This window comes from Zychaea mexicana (assembly GCF_025766255.1).
Source record: "Zychaea mexicana strain RSA 1403 chromosome Unknown BDB00scaffold_8, whole genome shotgun sequence".
Lineage (NCBI taxonomy): Eukaryota > Fungi > Mucoromycota > Mucoromycetes > Mucorales > Lichtheimiaceae > Zychaea > Zychaea mexicana.
The window spans coordinates 22,561-44,355 of record NW_026516671.1 but is presented as its reverse complement, the minus strand read 5'-3'; the positions used below and the strand labels follow the sequence as shown (position 1 = coordinate 44,355).

General features: G+C 44.8%; 7 protein-coding genes across 7 annotated transcripts; 2 read left to right on the top strand and 5 right to left on the bottom strand.

The window, feature by feature from the left end:
• Nucleotides 1–1,795: 1,795 nt before the first annotated feature.
• BDB00DRAFT_803190 (phosphate:H+ symporter) lies at nucleotides 1,796–4,232 on the top strand. Its single transcript, XM_053121995.1, has 5 exons — nucleotides 1,796–1,994; nucleotides 2,060–3,012; nucleotides 3,076–3,128; nucleotides 3,213–3,397; nucleotides 3,464–4,232. Exons 1-5 carry the CDS (start codon nucleotides 1,896–1,898, stop codon nucleotides 3,785–3,787), a joined length of 1,614 nt encoding a protein of 537 aa, XP_052983836.1. The 5' UTR covers nucleotides 1,796–1,895; the 3' UTR covers nucleotides 3,788–4,232.
• Nucleotides 4,233–6,014, bottom strand: BDB00DRAFT_803189 (triosephosphate isomerase). Its single transcript, XM_053121994.1, has 7 exons — nucleotides 5,901–6,014; nucleotides 5,690–5,802; nucleotides 5,389–5,512; nucleotides 5,234–5,318; nucleotides 4,927–5,114; nucleotides 4,637–4,788; nucleotides 4,233–4,541 (listed from the first exon to the last, which is right to left on the bottom strand). Exons 1-7 carry the CDS (start codon nucleotides 5,984–5,986, stop codon nucleotides 4,456–4,458), a joined length of 834 nt encoding a protein of 277 aa, XP_052983835.1. The 5' UTR covers nucleotides 5,987–6,014; the 3' UTR covers nucleotides 4,233–4,455.
• A 205-nt stretch (nucleotides 6,015–6,219) lies between these two features.
• BDB00DRAFT_803187 (uncharacterized protein) lies at nucleotides 6,220–7,740 on the bottom strand. The gene is made up of 3 exons (XM_053121993.1): nucleotides 7,360–7,740; nucleotides 7,229–7,244; nucleotides 6,220–7,108 (listed from the first exon to the last, which is right to left on the bottom strand). The coding sequence occupies exons 1-3, from the start codon at nucleotides 7,575–7,577 to the stop codon at nucleotides 6,461–6,463; spliced, it is 882 nt and encodes a 293-aa protein (XP_052983834.1). The 5' UTR covers nucleotides 7,578–7,740; the 3' UTR covers nucleotides 6,220–6,460.
• A 10-nt stretch (nucleotides 7,741–7,750) lies between these two features.
• Nucleotides 7,751–8,379, bottom strand: BDB00DRAFT_581031 (uncharacterized protein). The gene has a single exon (XM_053117934.1). The coding sequence runs from the start codon at nucleotides 8,172–8,174 to the stop codon at nucleotides 7,851–7,853; it is 324 nt and encodes a 107-aa protein (XP_052983833.1). The 5' UTR covers nucleotides 8,175–8,379; the 3' UTR covers nucleotides 7,751–7,850.
• Nucleotides 8,247–9,600, bottom strand: BDB00DRAFT_868165 (Maf1 regulator-domain-containing protein; the record flags this gene model as incomplete). The annotated part of the gene is made up of 6 exons (XM_053126438.1): nucleotides 8,247–8,292; nucleotides 8,488–8,565; nucleotides 8,621–8,692; nucleotides 8,819–8,920; nucleotides 9,049–9,391; nucleotides 9,501–9,600. 6 exons carry the CDS (start codon nucleotides 9,598–9,600, stop codon nucleotides 8,247–8,249), a joined length of 741 nt encoding a protein of 246 aa, XP_052983832.1.
• A 277-nt stretch (nucleotides 9,601–9,877) lies between these two features.
• On the top strand, nucleotides 9,878–11,260 carry BDB00DRAFT_756131 (uncharacterized protein; the record flags this gene model as incomplete). Its single annotated transcript, XM_053118885.1, has 5 exons — nucleotides 9,878–10,144; nucleotides 10,235–10,485; nucleotides 10,574–10,790; nucleotides 10,883–11,063; nucleotides 11,157–11,260. The coding sequence occupies 5 exons, from the start codon at nucleotides 9,878–9,880 to the stop codon at nucleotides 11,258–11,260; spliced, it is 1,020 nt and encodes a 339-aa protein (XP_052983831.1).
• A 1,249-nt stretch (nucleotides 11,261–12,509) lies between these two features.
• BDB00DRAFT_756293 (uncharacterized protein) lies at nucleotides 12,510–17,479 on the bottom strand (the record flags this gene model as incomplete). The annotated part of the gene is made up of 8 exons (XM_053118896.1): nucleotides 12,510–13,047; nucleotides 13,129–13,735; nucleotides 13,820–13,966; nucleotides 14,037–14,117; nucleotides 14,189–15,420; nucleotides 15,512–15,875; nucleotides 15,947–16,462; nucleotides 16,537–17,479. The coding sequence occupies 8 exons, from the start codon at nucleotides 17,477–17,479 to the stop codon at nucleotides 12,510–12,512; spliced, it is 4,428 nt and encodes a 1,475-aa protein (XP_052983830.1).
• Nucleotides 17,480–21,795: the final 4,316 nt, after the last annotated feature.

Genomic DNA, 21,795 nt, shown 5'->3' with positions numbered 1-21,795 from the left:
AACGTCAAGTCTACAATCTATGACTTTTGACATCATGGTGTTATCTACAGTAGTGTATTTAAAGTAGATGATGACAAACATTTCTAATCAGATGTTGCTTGTCGTGTATGTGCTCATATGAGCCATTATTGCCCCGCATCATACGACGAGACAAGAAATGACACGATCTTGCCGAGCGTAGCACCGACAACGAAACACATAGCAGTAGTCATAGTGGAGGGAAAAACAGTGTGGCGACATCGATGGAACGGCCACCAGTAAGACTCTTGAAAGCAGTTGGACAATAAATGTCTTGATGTCTGAAGAACGTAAACAGTGACTCTCTTTGGGGGGGTGATATAGTTTACACTTGTGATGTTAAAAAGATGATGTACAAAGACAATGGTTCGCCATCCCAACAAGCTCATATCAAAGCATCTAATTGAACAAAAGCTGCGTTCTATACCTTCTAAACAACTATTACACAATCTTTTGTATTTGAATAGACGACGCGGCATATTACAACGGGCTTGCTGTGACCTTTGTCCATCTTTTGCAGGACTTTAAAAAAACAGCGATGCTTGAACAACATATTTGCTGTGGGATATGTGGACAATCGTTCTTAGCGTCGGTATGCACACACTCAAAAAACGAATGGTATCAAGGAAACAGGCGCTGCTGTTGTTGTTTTTTCGCTCGAGGACCAGACAGTCTCAAAAAGAAATATCCAATATCAAATTTTCTTAAAACCAACCTCAAGTATTAACTCTATGTTAGACTTACCTCTTTTATTGTGCGGCGCAGTCAATGAACTATAATAGCCTCAACAGGCAAGGGCGCAGACTTGCAGGTTCATGAAACAATCATTCCTTCCCCCACACATACCCATGTGAACAAGTAAGAGCCGCCCATCACTTTTGACGTTAAGCTTTTTCCCGTCCACGTGGAGGGAAAAAAGTGATATTTATCTATAAACTAAAACCGCATCAACCGGCGATACTGCTGCTACTACGCTTAAAAGATCTAAAGAATACCCCCCTTTCCGTTGTAAATCACCCTGCAAATATAAGAAAGTCAAACTTACAGTTTGCTGTCAATTTATAAAGTGCATCATATGATATCAGCAATTTTTTTAGCCGGGACATACATTAAGATGATATCTGCTGACTCTCCTCCTCCTCTGACATCCCTTCATTTCTTTTTTACTGCTAATATACACGATAGGATGATGACGATGATGGTGATCGAGAGAGATAGAGAGAGAGAGAGTGTGTGTGTGTGTGTTATAGTAACACATGATGCTGCGAAGAATTTCTTTGGTGTAACAAAACCAATGGCTGATTCTGGGAGAGAGAGAGACGACACAGACAATCTTCAATCTACCATACTCTCTGGTCGCATCACAAAAAGCTGTATTACCATATACCACCACCAATTGTTTTTTTTCATGTTTGGGTGACATGGCTGCATTGGACGAGATAGCGTTCGGGATAACTTTTTAAATCTTAATTTGTTTTTTTTACACAATAATAAGGAAATTACGGTAATAGGACTTATTTACCGTTTTTGTTGTCAGAGCAAGATGGGGCGTGGACGATATTGGATGCAGCTATTGGCTGTGGGGAGGTTTCTGCTGGAGGGCATTTTAAATTTTTTGACGAAATTGGAAAAAAGAAGGTCGTGGAGAGGGCACATGGAGTTAACGACAGGCTTTTGGGCCATCAAAGACATTTGGTTTCAAACTCACGCGCTGATCCTCTCTACTTTTACTATCAACACATAAATGATCCTATGTACTACTGTACTTATTCTCGACCTCTTTGCCTTTTTTGTTTGATTTCTTCTTCCCTCCTCTTTCTTTTTTATCTTATATTGATACCTCTCTCCCGCGTCTATTCATTTGTTACCAGAAAACAATGACTAAACCAGTCAACGACCCGGTCACTTCTGAGGAAACTTACAAGGTGAACTCTGGTATTGAAATCATGGAGCGCCGTCGGATGGCGTTGGAAGAGGTACAATATGATCTAGCTACCACCACCACACTACTGCATGATGCTTATATTTGCATATATACTAGTTCGACGATGCCAAGTTTGGCTGGTTTCATATCCGCGCATGTATAGTGTCTGGCATCGGTTTTTTTACAGACGCCTACGACATTTTTGCCATCAACCTAGTATCCACGATGATCGGCTACGTCTACTGGGGCGAGCAAGGCAACAAGACACCGCACGATGTTGACATGGCCATCAAAGTCTCCTGTTCCGTCGGCACAGTGGTTGGCCAGCTTCTGTTTGGATGGCTAGCCGACCGACTGGGTCGTAAGCGCATGTACGGCATCGAACTCATCATCATGATCATTGGCACCGTAGGCCAAGCACTGGCCGGCAACGGCCCCACTGTTTCCTTCTGGGCCATCATTACCTTTTGGCGCATCATTGTCGGCATTGGCATCGGTGGCGACTACCCTTTATCCTCCGTCATTACCTCTGAGTTTGCGACCACAAAACGGCGTGGCGCCATGATGGCCGCCGTCTTTGCCATGCAAGGCTTTGGTCAAGTCGCCGCGAGTCTCGTCGGTTTGATCGCCACCGCTGCGGCCCAGAACGCGATCCATGCCAACCCACAAAACCTCGACTTTGTCTGGCGCATCGTTGTCGGTCTCGGCGCCTTGCCCGGTTGCATAGCCCTCTACTATCGTCTCACCATCCCCGAGACCCCTCGCTACACCATGGACGTTGAGCAAAAGATCGAAAAGGGTCTACGGGATGCCAAGGCTTTCATTGAATACGGCGCTGCTGCTGGTGACTATAGTGATAATGTCGCCGTCACTCGTACTGACTCGCCTGTTATCACCACCGCCTCGTGGTCCGATTTCTGCCATTTCTTTGGCCAGCCCAGAAACGCTCGTATGCTCTTTGGTACCGCTTACTCTTGGTTCGCGCTGGACGTGGCATGGTATGGTCTTGGTTTGAATAACTCGATCATTTTGCAAAACATTGGCTTTGCCGGTGGTGACGATCCGTACACGTAAGTCTTTTTATAGCAACATGGCCAAGGTAGTTTTCTAATCATTTGAAGCCCATGATACAGTGCCGTCTTCCAGACTTGTGTTGGCAATATCATCATTAACTTGCTTGGCTCTGGTAAGTTTCCCCTTCTTATTGCTCCGTCTCTCTCATTATCATAGAAAGCGAATTCTAACAATGACCTTGTTTTGTTTATTCTAGTTCCCGGTTATTGGATCACCGTTTTCACTGTGGACTACCTTGGCCGCAAGACCATCCAAATCATGGGCTTCTGCATGCTCACAGCCTTTTTCATCATCCTTGGTTTCGGTTATCACGCCATTCTCGACTACTCTGTGCCATTGTTCATCGTCTTGTACACGCTCACCCAAATCTTTTTTAACTTTGTAAGTAGCAGTAGTATTCCAGAAACTTCCTCTATAACAGAGAAGATCCCTCCTCTTTTTGTTTAGGGTCCCAATGCCACTACCTTTATTGTCCCTGGTGAATGCTACCCTACTCGCTACCGCTCGACCGCGCACGGTATCTCTGCAGCTTCTGGCAAGGTGGGAGCCATTGTCGCCCAAGTTGGCTTTGGTCTTTTGAAGGATATTGGTGGCCCCAATGCCTGGATCAACCATTTGCTTCAACTGTTCGCCTTTTTCATGTTGACCGGTATTTTCTCGTCCTTTTTGATTCCGGAAACAAAGGGCAAGACTTTGGAAGAGTTGGCAGGCGAGACTGAGCCGGCTGCGCCACTGCCAGCAGAGGAAGACAAGGAGTATTATCATCATTAGCCCAAGCAAACTATAATATATGTAGCACCAGTAAAAAGGACGGCTACTAGCCCCATTCCCTCATCTCTCATTAAACACTTTCCCCCGCATCAACAACGGCCTCTTTTTTTTGTATCTCGATATATTTATGTATACATAGCCCTCTATACTTTCTTTAAACACAATCGCACCACCCTATCTTTATAAATCCATCCTTATATTTCGTTATAATATGTACGTGTAAGTACTGTTTGTTATTAATAGTATGTCTGTAAAAACCCACCAAACGTCAAACTGTCTTTATAATAACAACGGAGATCTTCCCCCCCAAGATATGCTTATCTTTCTACTTGTTGCCATGGTAGCAATGGTTGCCATGGTATGCATGCACTGGTTGCTCTGGCAGCAACCGACAGCAAAATGTTAATTTTGAAATAACAAGTTTGCGTGAGCGGGGGACATGACACGGACCCCAACCCCTTCTCCCCGCGGTTTCCCGCCCTCCTCCAGAAATATGATGTAGCAAGACATATCTTTTTTATTGTACAGTTGTTTTGATAGGGGCTATTTTCTTTTTTCAAGAAACCTTTGGTTTGTAAAACAAAGAGAGACTCCTTGGGATGTGTGTGTGTGTATGTATGTATGTATGAGGGGGGGAAAGCAAGAAGGTTACATGGGGGAAAAAGGGTTTACTGCTTAGCAGTGCAGATGGTGACAAAGTCCTCGTTCAAGCTAGCGCCACCGACAAGGAAACCGTCAATGTTTTCCTTCTTGCCTGTATAATTTTAAAAAGATAGGTGGGGAAGGGCATTTTTCTTTCTCAGTATTTTAAAGATCATTTAAAGTGGTATACGGAGAGAGAAAACTTACCCAACTCAGCAGCATTGCTGCCCTTGACGGAACCACCATAGATGATGCGGGTCTTGTTAGCGACATCCTGGGAGACGTTGTCCTCGAGCCACTTGCGAAGAGTAGCATGGACTTCCTCGGCCTGTTCAGGAGTAGCGACCTTGCCAGTACCACTAAGTTAATTTTAAATGATTGAGAGAGAGAGAGAGAGTAATACATAGATTAGATTGTGCATCTATATAATCGGATGGGATTGATAACGAACCCCACACACACAAACACACAACATTTTTTTATTCTTTAGAACTTACATGGCCCAAACAGGCTCGTAGGCAACGACAACATTGGTCCAGTCCTTGATCTGGTCGGCAATGGCCTTCAATTGACGGGTGACGACGGCCGTGGTCTCGTTGGCCTCACGCTCCTCCAACTTTTCACCAATGCAAGCAATGACGCTGACACCGGCGTTCAAGGCATGAGCGGTCTTTTCACCGACGAACTTAATTCCCCAACATTTTGAGTTCAGTATATTCAACTTCCCATTTTTTTTTTGCTGATCTATCACCTCGCCCAACCCCCCATCTCGTTAAAGCAATCAGGACCTTTGTTTTGTTTTACCTCATCAGATTCCTTAAAGTATTCGCGGCGTTCAGAGTGACCGAGGACGACCCAATCAATGCCCATATCCTTCAATTGCTCGGGGCTATTTATGTTTCATCAGCAAAACCATCTTTCTAGCGAAACCATCACTGATCAAAAAAGAAAAGCTTTACCTGATTTCACCCGTGTAAGCACCGCTGGCCTTGACATAGGAATTCTGGGCAGCAACGCCAATTTCCTTTTTCAAGGTCTGGCGAACACGGTCAATATAGATGGCGGGAGGAGCAACAACGACCTCTGTAAGAAGAAACGGATAATGTTTCACGTTAAATTTTTGTGTGTATGTTCAATAGTTAAAGAGGAAAAAAAAGACCAGTTTTCTTGAAGGTTGTGTGGGATAAAGAATATGTGTGGTTATGTTTTATAAGGTTTCCGGGGTGGCCGGGGGAAGAAAAAGAAGAAGAAGAAAGTTACCCGTGCCAGCAGGAATGCTTGTGCCGTTCAACATGTCAACAAGGGTCTTGACTTGGCTCACCGAGCCGTTCATCTTCCAGTTGCCACCAATGAAAAAGTTGCGAGTCATTTTGCTTTTATGTGTGGTGAAAAGAGAATAGAGAGTAAGGATAACGTTAGCAATGTTGCCCCCATCCACCCGACCAACGACAAGTTACATATAATGACTCACCTGAAGTAAAGAAAAGTGTAATGTGTGTAAAGAGAAAGAAAGAAAGAAAGAAGCCCTTGTGTTCTGGGGAAAACGCGTCGCTTCATATGCTAACACACTTTTCGGCTGGCGGAGTTGTTTCCGTTTGGAACCGGTCGATATCACATGAGTCGCCCGGCTTATAACTTACTACGTACTGCTGCTTACACTTTGGCCCCCGGCCCCATTTCCGCCCCTCTATCGGATCCGCTCGTCTTCTTGTTGACAAGGGACTTTTTTTTTCTGACACAGCCAGGTTTATGATATCATATACATATATATATTTCACATAGCGATTTGACGGGGATTGTGTGTGTGTGGGGGGGGGGATATAAACACATGAAGAAGAAAACTATGAACAGAATACTAATAATAATAATAATAATTTCAAAACAAACAAAGAAGGGAAGAAATGGTACAGCAGTCATATAAAAAGTGAGGGTTCGTTTGTTTTTGTTTTTTTATAAAAGATAAAAGGATATAGTACAGAAAACGATATTGGAGGTGGTGCAGGTTTTTTAAGGCGAATGTCTGTGCTCTTCTCAAAGACAGGGACACTGTTGCTGTTGTCGGTCGGAAACGAGTTCGCGTAACGAATCATAAAGGTCAGGCGTCGTCGCTCTTTGCAAACGTCCAAACGCCTGAAGTGCTTCCATTTCATCGGGTGTCAACAGCAGCATTGGCCTGTTGTTGCTCTTCTTTGACTTTGTATCATCACCGTCATCCAGCATTATGGGTTGTTTCTGCTTTGTTGCTGGGAATGACAATGATGATGGTTGCGTACGAGTTGTACAGATGATGGAGCTGCGATGACCACCACCTTCGTTAATCAAAGGGTTACAAAGATCGGCAATGGACAAGCGTCGTGGCTGCTCTCGTTTTGTGGTAATGTTGGCTTTGTTGTTGTTGTTGCTGTTGTTGGCAGTGGCAGTGGTGGTGGTGGTGGTGGTCACGGGATCATGATCCGACAAGGTCGCTACACTAGATACACTAGAAACACTAGTATTATCACTGCTGCTGCTGGAGGTGCTGGAGGTACTACTACGACGTCGTCTTCGCAGCATAGGTTGTTGTTGTTGTTGCTGAAGATGATGCTGTTGATGGTTTCTGTGTGTTTGCGTATGTTGCATCATGTTATCGAATCGGCTAAACATCTTGTTACAGTCCGGCATAATGCATTGGAACGGTTTCTGTTATGGATGATGCAATATATGGATTGTTAGTCCTCAATGTAAGCTATAGTAGTAGGGCGGGGCCGTGTAGTGTTATGTATGCATATGCGAGGGCGCAGAATGAACATTAGGTTGTACCTCTCCTGTATGTTTGCTAAAATCCAGAAAAATAGAACATGATGTGAATAACTGATATATAAGCGACTGGCTCTCGGATGATGATGATGACGATGATGGAATGGGCAACTCATAAAAGATGATGTGCTTACCGAGCATGTCGAGCCAAGTGTTCACTACGAGTAAAGACCATACGACAGTCGCCATACCCAGTGCATTGAAACAATCTTGGCTTGTGCGCACCCGTGTTGTTACTACTATCACTATTACTACTACTACTACTAGTGCTGTTGCTGCTGAAGCTGGCTGCGGTTGCGGTGGAGGTGATAGCGCCATGTGCGCTGTTACTTCGTGATCGATGAGCTGGCATCTTTTTCTCTCTTATTTCAGTATGTCGTTAGTAGTAGTGGAGTAGAGGTAAAGTAGAAAAGAAAAGAAAAGAAAAAGGCACAGCAGTTCTTTTTTTTATAAATATGCACCAGCCATCTGTTTTGGTCTTGCGCGACCTAAAAAGGGGCTGTTCTCTGGCGTGGGTGGGTGGGTGGGGGGGGGGAGAGAGCGGAAAGCGATCGCATGGATAGTTGTGGGCGTGGGATCCTTTCTGTATTTTGCTTTCATCACGCAGACATCAATAGTTTACTTATTAGCAAGTATGTGTGTGTATGAGTGTGTGTGTGTGTGGGGCAAAGGGGGGCAGAGAAGTGTGTGTGGGTGGGTAAAAAAAAAAAAGTAAAATAAACAAGAGCTGCGCGTTCAGGGGTTGAAGCCGAGAGCCACCAGTTGCCCTTTTGCACACACACACACACACACACACACACACACACACACACACACACACACACACACAACACACACAGTAAGAAGAAGAAGAAATGTTATTTATGAAACTGCTAAGAGGAAGGACACAAGGAGCGAATTCCGAGACCCAACATCCACAGCAACACACACACACACACACTAACACCATTAGTGCTTAAAGGAAAAGATAATGTCATAATGGCGCAATTATTATTTCCCTAGTCTTGTTGTTGCTTATCAGCTACACTTCCATGTCACCCATGACCATGTAGTCGTGTCGCCGTCGTCTGTGTATGGGCCGCGCGGGAGAGAGAGAGAGAGAGAGAGAGAGAAAGAGAACGGAGAGAAAAGGGTAAGGTTAGCGTGATTCGCGGCGATCTCTCTTTCTCACATTATTAGTTTGCCACCAAACACCCCCAACAAACTCTGTTGGATATGACTTGTTCTCCTCCCTTCCAGACACACACACACACAAAGCTTACCGAGCATTGTCCTCCATATCATCGTCGTCTTCATCGTCTTGTACCTCATCGTCTTCGTCCGCAGACATATTTGCAATGCTACAACAGTCATTTAGCCCTTTGTCCTTTTCTCGATTTCATTGTCCCAACTAACCTTTGGCTCTTGACCGAGAAAAAGATCATCCGCTTCAGCTTGCGATTAAAGAAGAAATAATTCATCGACCATCTGTTTAAATCCAACAGGTTACCACCCATCCACCCCCACAGCACCGCGTAACGTGAGTAAATTAGATACCGGACCCTACGCAATTTACACACACACACACACAGAGTATATAAACATCAAACATACAAATAACCGTCCTCATTCATAGGATCCTCGTCGATATCCGGATTATAACTGTACACGTCGCATTCATGTAATCGCACTAGATCATCCAATATATCCCACATTCTACACATATATTTATAAAATTCGGTTCAGATAGAGAGGACAGACACGGATACAGTAGTACGACCCTTTTTAACGTCATAATGATCTTTCTTTTAATAAACACCCCCCCCCACAATCCCATTAATTACCGATATCGATTGACAATGAAATCATTTCCGAGGTTAAACAAGGTTGTGTTGACTGAGTTGATAACGAGGTCAAGCGACGGCTGCTTGCTAAACTGGTCAGGCCGCACGTCGCCAAAGTCATGTTCAGGAAATGACGCATTCAACGTCGCCAGGAGATAAAAGAATGTTTTTCGTGGTGCTGCTTCGTCCAATCGACCGAATGGTGAAATGATGGACAAATCATTGGTATCTGGTGATATTGATCCTGGTGTCAACTCGTTGCTAGTCGTCCCACCCGCTGTAATTGTCGTATACCGGCTTTCGAGTTGCTTGAATAGTTTCTTGTCGGAACCCGCCGATTTGCCTTTATAACAAAGAAGAATTGAATAGAGTGTTACTACCTACAACTACTACTACTACTACTACTACCACTACCCCCACACACACGCGAAGAAGAAAGAGAGTAAACTTACAAGAATAGGCTTCCACTCTGCCATTCAGTATGCATTCAGGCGTTTCCCACCGAAAAACACTGTTTAGTTGTTCCAAAGAATCAATTTCCAGGAACTTCATTCTCTGAATTGTTAATAGTTCTTGTATATAGTAAAAAAAGGCTTGCTTGGTTTTCTCCCCCACCCCAATCAGCTGACTATATATGCCCCCCTCACTCACTCACTCATTCACTTGCCCATATAAAATATGTTCCGATATTGTTAGGTCTAAATGTCTCACATTCATGCAGCGCTTGGGTCACTTTTTTGTTTGAACCCCAGCTCGGGCCAATGATAGCAAGCAACCCTTTCTCTTTACACTCTCTCTCTCTCTTGCTCAAGATAGAAAAGCTTGGCCCATGTTATTGCTCGATCTTCCCAACGAGATCCTGTGGTGCATTCTACGCTTTGTGCCACCACGAGACTCGCTTCGGTTGCTCCGGACATGCAAATCGCTGTTTCAGCTCAAAGGTGACGAACGCTTTTGGCGCGAATTATGTGCACGGCAATACGGTATTGCTTATCTCCATCCAAATCAGACCTGGTGGCAGCTCTATGTCTCGGGCGATCTGGCAAACACATGTCCTCACATCCACAACCGTGCACTTTACAACAATGACCAACACGTATTGAAAAAGTGCAAATCCATGCTGCTTTGGAACACTCTCCTAGCGTCGTCGTCGTCGTCGTCGTCGTCCAATGATAACGACGGCGAGAACAAGGGAAAATGCTTGCATTGTCAGCAAAAACCAGGAGCAATGTGCTTACATCCAGACTGCCAATTCGTCGGCTGTGGCGATGCGTCTTTTATACCGGAAGCGAATCCCGGCCATGTACGCGAACACTATCATGCGACGGGCCATGCATTTGTGCTCAAGTTGACGTCTCTACATTTGTGTGAGGTGTGGTGCTTTGCATGTGGCAAGGGCAAACCTGGTAACGAAAGCTATTTTCACATGGGGCCATCGTTACTTAGGAACAGGTGGTCTGGGCCACTTTTTTTTAAATAAGAACTTTGCATTTGTTGCTACAGTTGGATTTTGGGGCTTTCCAAGCATGGACAAGCCCATGGGAGAACGCTATCTGGTGCGTCGCATCATAAGTGCTGTGATGGACACGTTACCCACGGATCCACAATCGAAAATCCGAGCCATTGAACAACGCAGGGTGATAGAACGACGGTTGCTTTGGTCTCAACAGAGTCACCAAGACTCATACTTGATTGAACGCAAATGGTTCATGGCATGGAACGCATTTCTTTTTGGTAAGTGTGTGCTTTCTTTTGTTTGTCTGTTTGTTTTGTTTGTTGGCACAGACAAGAGATCTCTCACAACTTCCAAACTTTTTTATGTTATATAGGAAAGACCGATCGAATACCCGGTCACTTGCCAAACAGGACTCTTTTTGTTGTTGACGACGACGACAGCAAGACACTGTCACTGCGCTCCGATATTGAACTGGGAACCGACTTTGAACTTGTCGGAGGCGTTGTACGGAGTTACATAGAACGTGTCTATGACATCGACGGACCGGTCATTTCCGGATGTAAGTTTTGTTTGTTACCTGTTCCCCGCGCCCCCCACCCCCCGCCTTAGCGCATATATATTCCGCGGAATTATGCATTAACAAATACTACAGATGAATTGCAATATAAACCCGAATATCGAAAAATATGCGAGTCTATTTTGTTTAGACGTCATATCATGCAACGTGGGCCAACAGGCATACCGACCGATCCTTGAGTTTGGCCCTCCCCCGTCCCCACCTTGTTCCTGGAAGAAAAAATAATTGTAAATAGTACTTGATCTATAACACTCGGGAGCTGGCTTCCTTATTTTTCATTTTCCATGCTTTCACGCACTACTATTACTACAATAGTAATAATAACAGAATGGAATCTTTAGAATCATCTAATTGGATCTAGTATACTTTACGTGATCTTCCTCAAGCTTGCCCCCCATCTTGGATGTTATGCTGTTTAGACAGTGAGTGAGTACGCGATGGCCTATTAGTATCTACATGGAGGTCTATTATAATGCAGACTGGGGAGCCTGAATTACGTACCACATTATGGACAGCAGCGTACTATAATGATTGACAGACATCATCCTTCTTCAGGAAATGGTTTGGAGAACCTTTCGATGTTTCCCCGGAACCAACGAATTTGCGTGGCGATCCCCGTTGGAACTCCCATCGTCCATAGTGTTGGTTGAGAGTAAAGAGCTTTTTGGCACCATTGAGTATTAATATAATTTGCTCCCAAAAGGTGGACCTATGATAGACATACAATAAAGGTGTGGAAAGCAGCATGAACAGAGATACCTACTGCTTTTGTACAGTACGTGATACGTTCATCTTTATTTAGTTGTGTCGTCTGGGAGGAAAACAAACCGTTTCAAAGCATCGAGGATATTTTGCCTGAAACAAGCATTTTAATAGATTATCTAGAGAACGATGGTTTTCTTTATTTTATTTCGTTTTTTACCAAAAGTTACTGTACAAGGATGGGGGAGGGGAGGGGATGAAGGTGATAGTACTGTTTGTTTGTTTGATTGGGGATTGTGTGAAGAGAGAGAGAGAGAGAGAGAGAACAGAAGGACTTTGTGATGATACTAAGACTTCATCTTTGTTTTGGAAATAAAAGTGAATGTAGAGGTTTCTATACTGAATTAGTTTGTAATAACAAAAAAGGGACTGGAATTGTTGTGGCCTCAAAAGAGAGAGAGTGTGTGTGTGTGTGGAGCAACCCAAAAAAAAAAAATGAATGCGCGACATGGTTAATTAGGTGGAAAAGAGACGCAGGAAGTAAGTGGTGTATACTAAGAAGAAAAAAGTCTGTTTTGGCTTTGAAAGAGAACATAATTAAAGGTAATAAAATAATGAGCGAGGGGAAAAGAGCACAATTTGGAGTAGTGTAGGAGGGACCGTGAGGGGGTATATCCAGTGTGAGACGACGATGACGAAGACGACGACAAAGGAAATGGATTATTATTAATAAAGTGATTGTGGCGGTGGTCCTGCCACTGCAGGCGAAGTAGGCATAGACGAAATGCGAGTGCCTGATTGCTTAGAGCTGCCAGTGTCGCGTCGTTCCAGTTGGCTTGGAATACTATCACTGCGTCCAATCTCTGTATTGTTATCTCCTCCACTCATCGACCGGCCGCTGACAGAAAGTGGTGGCTGCGGTTGTTGCTGCTGCTGCGACATTGAAATAACAGATTGTGTGTCGATATCGTACTGCGATTGAGTCCATTGGGGCAGACTCAGCGGTTCGTGCTGGTTCGTGATACGGCTCACGTACAATACTGGCAACTGCTTTTCCAAGAAAGAGGCCATGGCCTTTCTACGCTGCTTCTCGCCAAATCGTGTCCGTGGCAACTGGTTGCTATGAATAATCGCAACCGTGTCGACAAGGAACGAGTGGCTCTCAAGAATGGAATTGACGATCAAGGGTACAGACGAGAGTGCGTGGTTGTTTGCCTTGACAGCTGCTAGCACAACAATTTCTTGTCCTGTTTGGAAAATGATACTACATTTTTGAAATATTTTCATGAGATTAAGATAACCCAATACTTTTTTTTTTCTCTCTCTCTCGTAAGATAGACTTTACCATCCTCCAGGTACAATGCCAGGATGACAACGCTCGACGGTAAGCTCCACATCGAATGGGAAATGGATCAATCCGTTCCGTTCAATCGTTTCACTCTTTGCACCGAGCACAAACAAACACTGTCCTTCTTCAATCACTGGCTGGCCCCTGTCGACACGTCGTTGTACGTTCCACAAAAAGCCCAGATCGCCTGTGCGCATATATTTGATGCGTGGATCAGCACCTGCCAACGTCGCCTCAAACTTGGCCTGACGCTCTGCTTCGGTTTGGCCATAAATGCCCTTGATATTGCAATCCGACGAGACCCAGATCTCGCCAACCATATTGCTAGGACACACAGCACCTGTTTCCGGGTTCACAATGGCTACCATCGTGTTGGAAGGAACAATACCCGAGTCGTGCAGAATGATGCCGTACGCTTCATCTTCAATAGGAAGAGGTCGAATGATGCCTTGGCGAAGCCATGCAAAATCAACAAGCAACGAGATCGGTTCAATGAGCATATAGGATCGCGTAGTGATCATTGGGTTGCCCAGATGGCTGTATACTGTGTTGATTGCTTCCTTTTCGAGACGCCTTGACGCAAATGTTTGTACCATGTGTTGGTCTATCAAGCCAAAAAAAAAAACACAGAGTTAGCAAACTATACATCTTCCCATACATTATAGCCGCTGGCAATGATGTTACGCACATAATCCCGGACGGGGTCGGCCTTCGGTAACAAGCATCAAGTTCTGAACAGTCGGCAAAGCAAATCTGCCTTGTTCCATGGGAGTCAGCTTCTTTGAGTAATTCATGTAATACTGGATCAACGGATGCGACGAGCAAACGTCCTTGGCTATATTGATATCTTTGTTAAAAAACAACAAAATTCTCAAAAGAGGAACTGAAATTTTTGTCAAATTTACCTTTGTATCGTGTCAGCAGTTCAAAGTAGCTGGATGGATTGGCATAAAAGTCACTTACAGACAGCATGATTGTTGGCGAGCCTAGTAAATCACAAGGAATGACAGATAGTCAATCATTATTGTCATCAATAATAGAGATACAAGACACTTACCAACATAGACACCACAGAACGCAAAATGCAACATTCCCAAACCATCGTATGCACCCAGTCCAGAACCAACGATGCTTCGTTGCGCCTTGAGCTGACACGTCGTCTTTTGCGCACGACATTGCGCCAAGATCGTTTCATGACCATACGTCGTGTACGTGTGTCTGCCATCCATTGCCGTGTGCACCGAGATGAGTGCAGGGAACGTTTCACCTGTCGAGAACCACTCGGGCTTGACATAGAATCCGCTCTCTTTACCCAATACCTTGCTCGTCTTGGAAGCCTTACCGATATTTGTATAGTCAGGCAATCTGTAGCGCTTGTCCTTGTACTGCATCATCACTTGCTTCATCATCATGGACGTGTTCTTGTGCTTCATGATATCTTCCGAGGCCGAGTTGGTCAGAATGTACGTCACATCAAGATCACGGACCGTGCTCACCATGGCCGCCACTTCTTCCTTTAACCGCTGTAGGTTCTGTTCTGGATCCGGTGGTTCAAACAGAACCGGGATCACGCCCAACACCATACATGCATAGATGGCCTGGATCCACTCCACGCCGAACGGAACCAACACCAATGCCTTTCGTCCGCGCTTCCAGCCCTTCTTCATCAAGTAGTTGGCCCCAGCCGCAATCTTGCTGTTGATCTTGCGCCACGAGTACGGCTTGGTATTGATCACAGTGCCATTGGTCGCCTGTGTCACGGCGATATAGGCAACCTCTTCCGACGTCAGTTTGGTGCGCCACAACAAAACATCGACAATGTTGCTAAACTTGTTCAGGTCAAAATCAGTGCGTTCGTCAATGACCTCCCTCACCGTCTCCATGCCGGTATGTTGCTGTTGTTGCGGCCGAGGCATGATTTGGCCGGTGCGGATGGCCTTGTCGTATGCTGCAAAAGATCGCCACAGTCCATTGACGACGTCTTCGTTCGCAGCCAAGTTGAAGACCGTGCGGTCCACATCCATCTTGAGATACCGGATGGGCATTTCACCGTTCATAAACGCACGCTTGACCATCAGCGGGTGCACGTGTCGTCGGCCATGCTTGACCCATCGGGCCATGGTGTTGGGAGCCATCACAATAACGCCGTAGATGCGGAGTCCATGGAAATTGAGCACAGTGTCAATGATCGCGTTGGCCACTTTGCCCAATTCGGGTTTGGCAACATTGGCTATCTCACATGCAACGATCGGCATATGTTGATCATTTACTGCCAACTCAAAGATCGTGCTATATATGGCAAAAGTTAACATTTGTGACACGCTTAAACAAATAAAGTAGTAGCACTCGCTCCCTCCCCTCCCCCTTAAAAATCACTAACCATTGATCCACCCGTGTGTGCTTCTTCAAAGTTTGCAAAATATTCGTCGAGAAATAGACTTCTTCCAAACCAAACGTTTCCCCTAATCGTTGCTGACGCACACGCTCTTCGTACGGGCCAAATATAATCACACGGCCGCCGATCGTTGTTCCCACCAAACCAGTCCGCAGAAACTCTTGGTCATAAATCTCAGGGCGAAGCGTCTCTGGCGGGACAATGATAGGCTTTGCATGGAACACGGCCTCTGTGTGTTTCGGCATGGCCCAGAACCCACCGGATATGGATGGCGCATCGACCCAGATCTCGCCGATCGTATCAGGAGAGCAGAGGACGCCTGTCTCTGGGTCCACTATAGCAATCGTTGCTAAATATCCACAGTTATCAGTTAACATACATACATACATCTCCTCCCAAGTAGCTTTTCTTTTTCATTACCTTCAGGAATGGCAAATCCAAAGGACCCAACACAGACAACCTCTGGTGAAGAATCGGCATCTTTCCGTGCTTGCTCTCCAGTGGCCATGACCGTGACCTTGTTCAGCTTGAGCACATCCGCATTCAAAGTACACTCGAAAATATCGCGCGCACTGCCTGTGGCCAACACAGATGTCACCAACGGCTCTCTACTTGCTTGGTCCACTGTCTCTTCTTGCTCCAATTGCGCCGGGCCCAAAAAGTCTCGGAAACCAATGATCATACCACCGTGTTCGGGCAAGGATGCGATAGCACATATCGTCTGTGCCGGTGTTTTGTTCTTTAACGGCTTGAGCAAAGATTCGGCAATGAAATCGTTCAAATCAGGTCGCACAACCAGTGAATCCACCATCAGGAAGCGCAACGACGACAAATCGGGCATCACTTTTTTGCTTTGGTTCACGACTTCCTTGGTATGTGTTTGATAGTACTTTGCTATAAAATTCAGCGAAGAGTAATCCGCCAGTGCCATCGATGCTATTACAGAAACGGTACAAAGTTAGAAAAAAAAAACACCCATTGTCAAATTTCCTTGATAGAGAAACTTTTACCTTTGAATTTGGAAAGGACATAGATCCATACGGCTGGAGTATCAACAATGCTCGAGCTAGCAAATACGGTATGGCAGCCAGCAAAGATGGACCATAGCACAGAAATCACCAAACCAATCTGCTGCCGTTGTTCCAAATACGTGACCACAGTGTCTGCCCCCCCTCTTGCATTATAAACAGGGGTCAACCTAAGTTCATCACCATGTTCGCCCGGCGTAACAGACGACTTTGTTTCGGTCACTGCACCTTGGAACGAAGTACAACCAGACATGATTGTCTTGTGATTCACAGCCACACCTTTCAATTCGCCATTTGTAGCCTTTGCATATTCAATGTACGCCAAATCTGGCACTTGGATGGTAGGATAGCCGCCCTTTTTGCCCGGATACCACGATCCAAAATCCGTGGTCTTCCACCAATCGATATTCGAAGGAAACTCAATCGATTTGGCCTGCATATCCCTTGTAAAAGCCTTCAAATTAAAATCCGTCGTCAACACCAAATACGCGTTCGTCAAGCTCAGAATAAACGACAATTCCGCCAATTCTTCGGCCGCATTGATTGGCACAGCTACCATGCCGGCTAAAAAGCATCCTAACAGCGCAACCACAAATTCCAAATGTTCCGATTTACGATAGATCAACGCGACACGCTCGCCCGGGTGTAATCCAGACTTTTCACGAATCATGTGCGACACCTTCTCGGCCCTCGCATTGAGTTTTTCCCAAGTCATGCTCGCTGATTCTTTGCCTCTTCCGTCTACGACTGTAAATGCAGCATTCCGTGCGTTCCCACTCTTGGTCGCTCGATAACGAAGCACTTGAGCCAGGTTTTGAAACTGATTTAAATCCACATGTTCGTTCGTATGATCCATGATGCTGAATGGAATCTCACGTGGTTGTAACGGCAACTGTTGTCGTCCTGCCAAGTCCGCCAAGATCATTTGTTCGGCTGGATCGTCGAGTAAGAGCCGTGGTTGAGGCGCGGGTTCAACCGCTTTGAAGCTCGACGCCATGTAACTGTTGCCATAGCGACTGCGGCCCTGTGTGAGTGAAGATCGTCGTATAATCGGTGCACGCGCCATTTCCATCATTGCAAAATGACTTCCCGAGGCACGTGCATGGCTTGTGGATGACATGATGGACGGTGCTCTTCCTGATGTAGGTCGCCAGTTGCTGTTGTTGCCGCTCATAGATGCTGTTTCTACAATTCATCGTCCATTTATAAAAGACGTGTTAGCATACCCCACACCTTCTTAGATAACTCTAATACTATATCCCCGTTTTCCCGTTATTTACCCCAATCATCAGTACTCGTAGAGGGCCGACCATCAAAATCTAGGCTTTGGTTTCCGTTGAAACCAGCATAATTGGGTCGTTGCGCTGCTCCTGCTTGTGTTGGTGGTGGTGGCTGCATGATACTTGCTGCGTCTGATCTCGACTCGAGTGAGGATGTGCGTGTATGACGTGATGGCTGCCCTGCTGAAGGTACAGGTACTGTTTGTGCAGACGGCATCGGTCGACCCGGATAAGGTGCCATGGGTCGTGGTGCTCCTGCAAGTTGTTGTTGCTGTTGTGGAGGTGGAGGTGGAGGCATACCAGGAGCAGGTCGATACATGGGTCGCGGCGAACCGACAGCCTGCTGTGGCCCTGCTGCAACTGGTCTTTGATGATACATGGGTCGAGGTGAAGAAAATGGCGGTGCTCCTGGTGGTGGTGGTCGATTATAGGGCGGACGCTGTTGATACGGTACGTAGCCTGGTCTAGGTTGTTGTGGATAAGGTCCTGCTGGACGCTGCATTCCATATTGCTGTTGTTGCTGCCAGTTGGGTCGTGGCGTGTTCATGCCCGGTGCTCCAGGATGAAAATACTGGTTTCCCCCAGGATAATAGGGTTGTTGTTGTTGTTGCTGCTGCCAGTGTTGTTGTTGTGGTTGTGGTGGATAAGATTGTATAGGTTGTTGTTGATGAAGCGTGGGGCTTGTCGCCATTGGCTGTTGCTGTTGTTGCATACGCTGATGGTTCTCTTCCATAAAACCAGCACCAGGCTCGGGCCGAGTTGGAGAATGTGTTGGTGACGGCAAATAGTCGAGAAAATCAGTTACATCTGCAGCTGATGGCTCGGGCTCCAGATCGTACTGCGAGTAGTCCTCCAATGGCTGTTGTTGATTGTCATTATCGTTGTTGTTGTGGTGGTGGTTATCGCGATGGTCATCCTGTTTCGGCGGCGGTGAGGGTGATGGCACATCATCTTGAATAATATAAGGTTGTAATAACTGTGCTTTTTTCTTTTCGTAGCCCTTTTTCGTAAGGTCGCCTTCTTCTAGTTCCAAATCGAGACTTTGAAGCTGCTCCAGAATCTCGGGAGGGAGATCCCGAGTATTCGCTTCTGATGCCATGGAATTGTTGTTGTATAATAATAAATAGTTAATGGGTAATATTCCAAGGTGTTTGTGTGTGTGTCTGTTTTTTTTTTGTTTAAGGAGGGGAAGAGAAAGAAAAAAAAAAACAAAAAATAAAGATCTTCCTATTGCCCAAGCGAAAAGTAAAAGGGAGAGGTAGTCGGTATAATGAAAAATAAAAAGGGCGTGCGTGGATGTGTGTGAGTGTGTGTGACGACGACCGCGCGCTTCGCAACCCTCTGTCTGTCTTTCAGTCTGTCTGTCTAAGAAGAGAGCTCGTTAAGCGATTTGCGGGGCTTTTGTGGACGTTACCAACCAATCAACAAAGTGGCTTTAGCGCTATGCTACATTCGGACATGATCCTCGACCTTGATTTCTTTTCCTTTTACGTTTTCGTATGAACAGTTCTTCCTCGTACCAGCTTGTGTGCATGCCTACAAACTAATATTAAATTTTGCTCGAGTTTAACATGGTACAGCTTCCAGCCACATACACACGACACAATACTTTTGTCGTTAATCTTTTTTTCCTCCAGCCACTTTTATTACACGTAGTACAAAACGGCTAAACTGAGCAACTACTCGGGTTATTTTTTATGATCGCCGGTGTATAAATGACCTAATTTAGGCATTAATGACACTATCACTGCCTGCCGACGCTGCTTTGGTGATTGTGACAGCATCCGCAACTTTGCGAAATTGCTGATAGTTTAAGACTTTCAACGAATGCATAACGAAAGTTCTCTGTCTATGGTGCTAAAAAAGTGTGTGAAAAAAAAGATCATCCGTTTACGCGTTATTACCGTGGTAAAAGAAGATGACGTACGGAATATAAAAATTCAGGTTAGACACAAAGCAATCATTTCTAATCAACGAAGGATGTCAATTGCTAAAAGAGTAAAAGCCCATGAGTTTAATACATATTCACCCTTTCACTGTTGTTGTTCAAATACATATCACGTATAATAATATCATCTGCTCCAGTCGAACTGTTAGCCATATTATTGCTAAGCAGGAGTGGATGGTTGTAAAGAGATTCTTCTGAGCTAGCAATTTGATGTGTTATATCTACAGCAATAACAGCAAATATTTCCGTAGCGACCAAAGTTTTATGCTCATGTCTACTATAGCAACCGATCGATTACTTTAGCAGCACCACATATGATCAAAGCCCGTATGTAACACTTCAACACCGAGTGTTCATCTACAGTCACGAAAATATAAGCTTTTCTTGCTATTGTGTACCAATAGCACCACAAAGTCACACAAGTACATGTCCGTATTTTTAGGATACGATATGAGCCGATGACCGACAGTGCTAATTGCCTTTTGTATCAACATTTGCAGGAGTTACAACTGACATCTTTGTCAAAATAAGGACTATCCGCCATCTGTTAGATCTGGATCCATTAAACGCAATCGCTTTTTCAATATACGGTATTGCCCCTAACAACAATTTTTGTGCAATAACGAGTCCCAAAAACCAGTGATGAATCCGTTTATGTATATTCTTTTTATTATATATGTAAGTCAACGCACTTTGAAAGAATAGTGAAATGATTACAAAACGCATATGAAGGTATACGCAATGTTTACAGTTTTTGATGAATCGGAAAAGAGAACCCCGGCAAAAACAAAATTGTACATTTATTTAGAAAAGTACAAACCATTTTAACAAAGGTAGTGGTAAAAAAAGAGGTGTCTGCACGTCCCGCAGGAACCCACACGGTTGTTTATTTTTACCATGTATGCATATTTGAAATAGATATCAAGATAGATCTGCCATCTTTTTATAGTAATTAAATTATCAGATCATAGAGTACCATCATAAATGGAAGATATGTGTTGCTTGATCTACATACGGTCAAGGGTTAGATAGAGATATGCATCGTTCACGTTAAACTTAATGTGACGATCATCGTCGTTATGTATAGTGAACTAAATTATTTTGTCCCCCTCCATCTCCCCCCCCCAAAAGAAAACGCGTAATAAGCGCCATTTTGCTAAAATATCGATTGTCGATCTTTGGATGTAGCCTACTCCAAATAAAACAACAGCATCTATGACATACGATATATATCACAGAAATAATATGCCGACGTCGTATGATATAACGCAAGCTTCCTTGAACGACAAGAGATGTGGCTTTATGTAGCTTCACTTTCAAGCAATCATGGGCGGATGTGGGTGTTAGCTTTCGTCGCTTGCATTGAGTTACAAACACAATCGACTACATGAAAGCTAGTAACCTGGTACTAGGCGCACGTAGTAGCCAGCATTGTGTAAACAAGCTGGCTGTGTTTTCGTGTTTATATCTTGCTTAATCATTGTTTATCTGAATTTCAGGCACACAATAGACGATCCGCGAATTCGGAGCGGTGGGTTGGTGAATCTGCTGCAGCTGATGAATTTCATCACACGCGCTTTTTGTTATACAGACTACATTTCAAATCACATAAAATTAAAAAAGAAGCGCACACAATATAAGCTTTATTCGGAATATGTTTTTACGCCTATGTGCAAAGAGAGATAAACTATATTTACAGAAGCGAGAAAGAAAATAAGAAGGAGCTAAATACACAAATAAGAGATGGAGGAGCTGGTTATTGACAACCTTTCACTGTAAAAGGATGGAGGAGGGTGACTCGATGACCACAGCGATGCGATGTGTCGGAAAGGCTCGTACTTTGGGATTGTGCTGCTGCTTCTTGGTTGTGGTTGTGGTATTCGTAGCGCTTGAGGCGTTCACAACGAAACCTTACAAAAGAAATGAGCATTTGTCGAGTATAACGTACGACCACTATTATACATACGCGGTTCTCGCATCCCAATAAAACGTATATAGACCAACCTTTTCTAC

Coding starts and splice junctions, on each gene's coding strand:
- BDB00DRAFT_803190 (XM_053121995.1), top strand. CDS start 1,896: ATGACTAAACCAGTCAACGACCCGGTCACTTCTGAGGAAACTTACAAG. Junction 1,995..2,059: donor GTCGGATGGCGTTGGAAGAG/GTACAATATGAT, acceptor CATATATACTAG/TTCGACGATGCCAAGTTTGG. Junction 3,129..3,212: donor CATTAACTTGCTTGGCTCTG/GTAAGTTTCCCC, acceptor TGTTTATTCTAG/TTCCCGGTTATTGGATCACC.
- BDB00DRAFT_803189 (XM_053121994.1), bottom strand. CDS start 5,986: ATGAAGCGACGCGTTTTCCCCAGAACACAAGGGCTTCTTTCTTTCTTT. Junction 5,803..5,900: donor TACACTTTTCTTTACTTCAG/GTGAGTCATTAT, acceptor CACACATAAAAG/CAAAATGACTCGCAACTTTT. Junction 5,513..5,689: donor AAGCATTCCTGCTGGCACGG/GTAACTTTCTTC, acceptor TTCTTCTTACAG/AGGTCGTTGTTGCTCCTCCC.
- BDB00DRAFT_581031 (XM_053117934.1), bottom strand. CDS start 8,174: ATGGTGTTAGTGTGTGTGTGTGTGTGTTGCTGTGGATGTTGGGTCTCG.
- BDB00DRAFT_803187 (XM_053121993.1), bottom strand. CDS start 7,577: ATGCCAGCTCATCGATCACGAAGTAACAGCGCACATGGCGCTATCACC.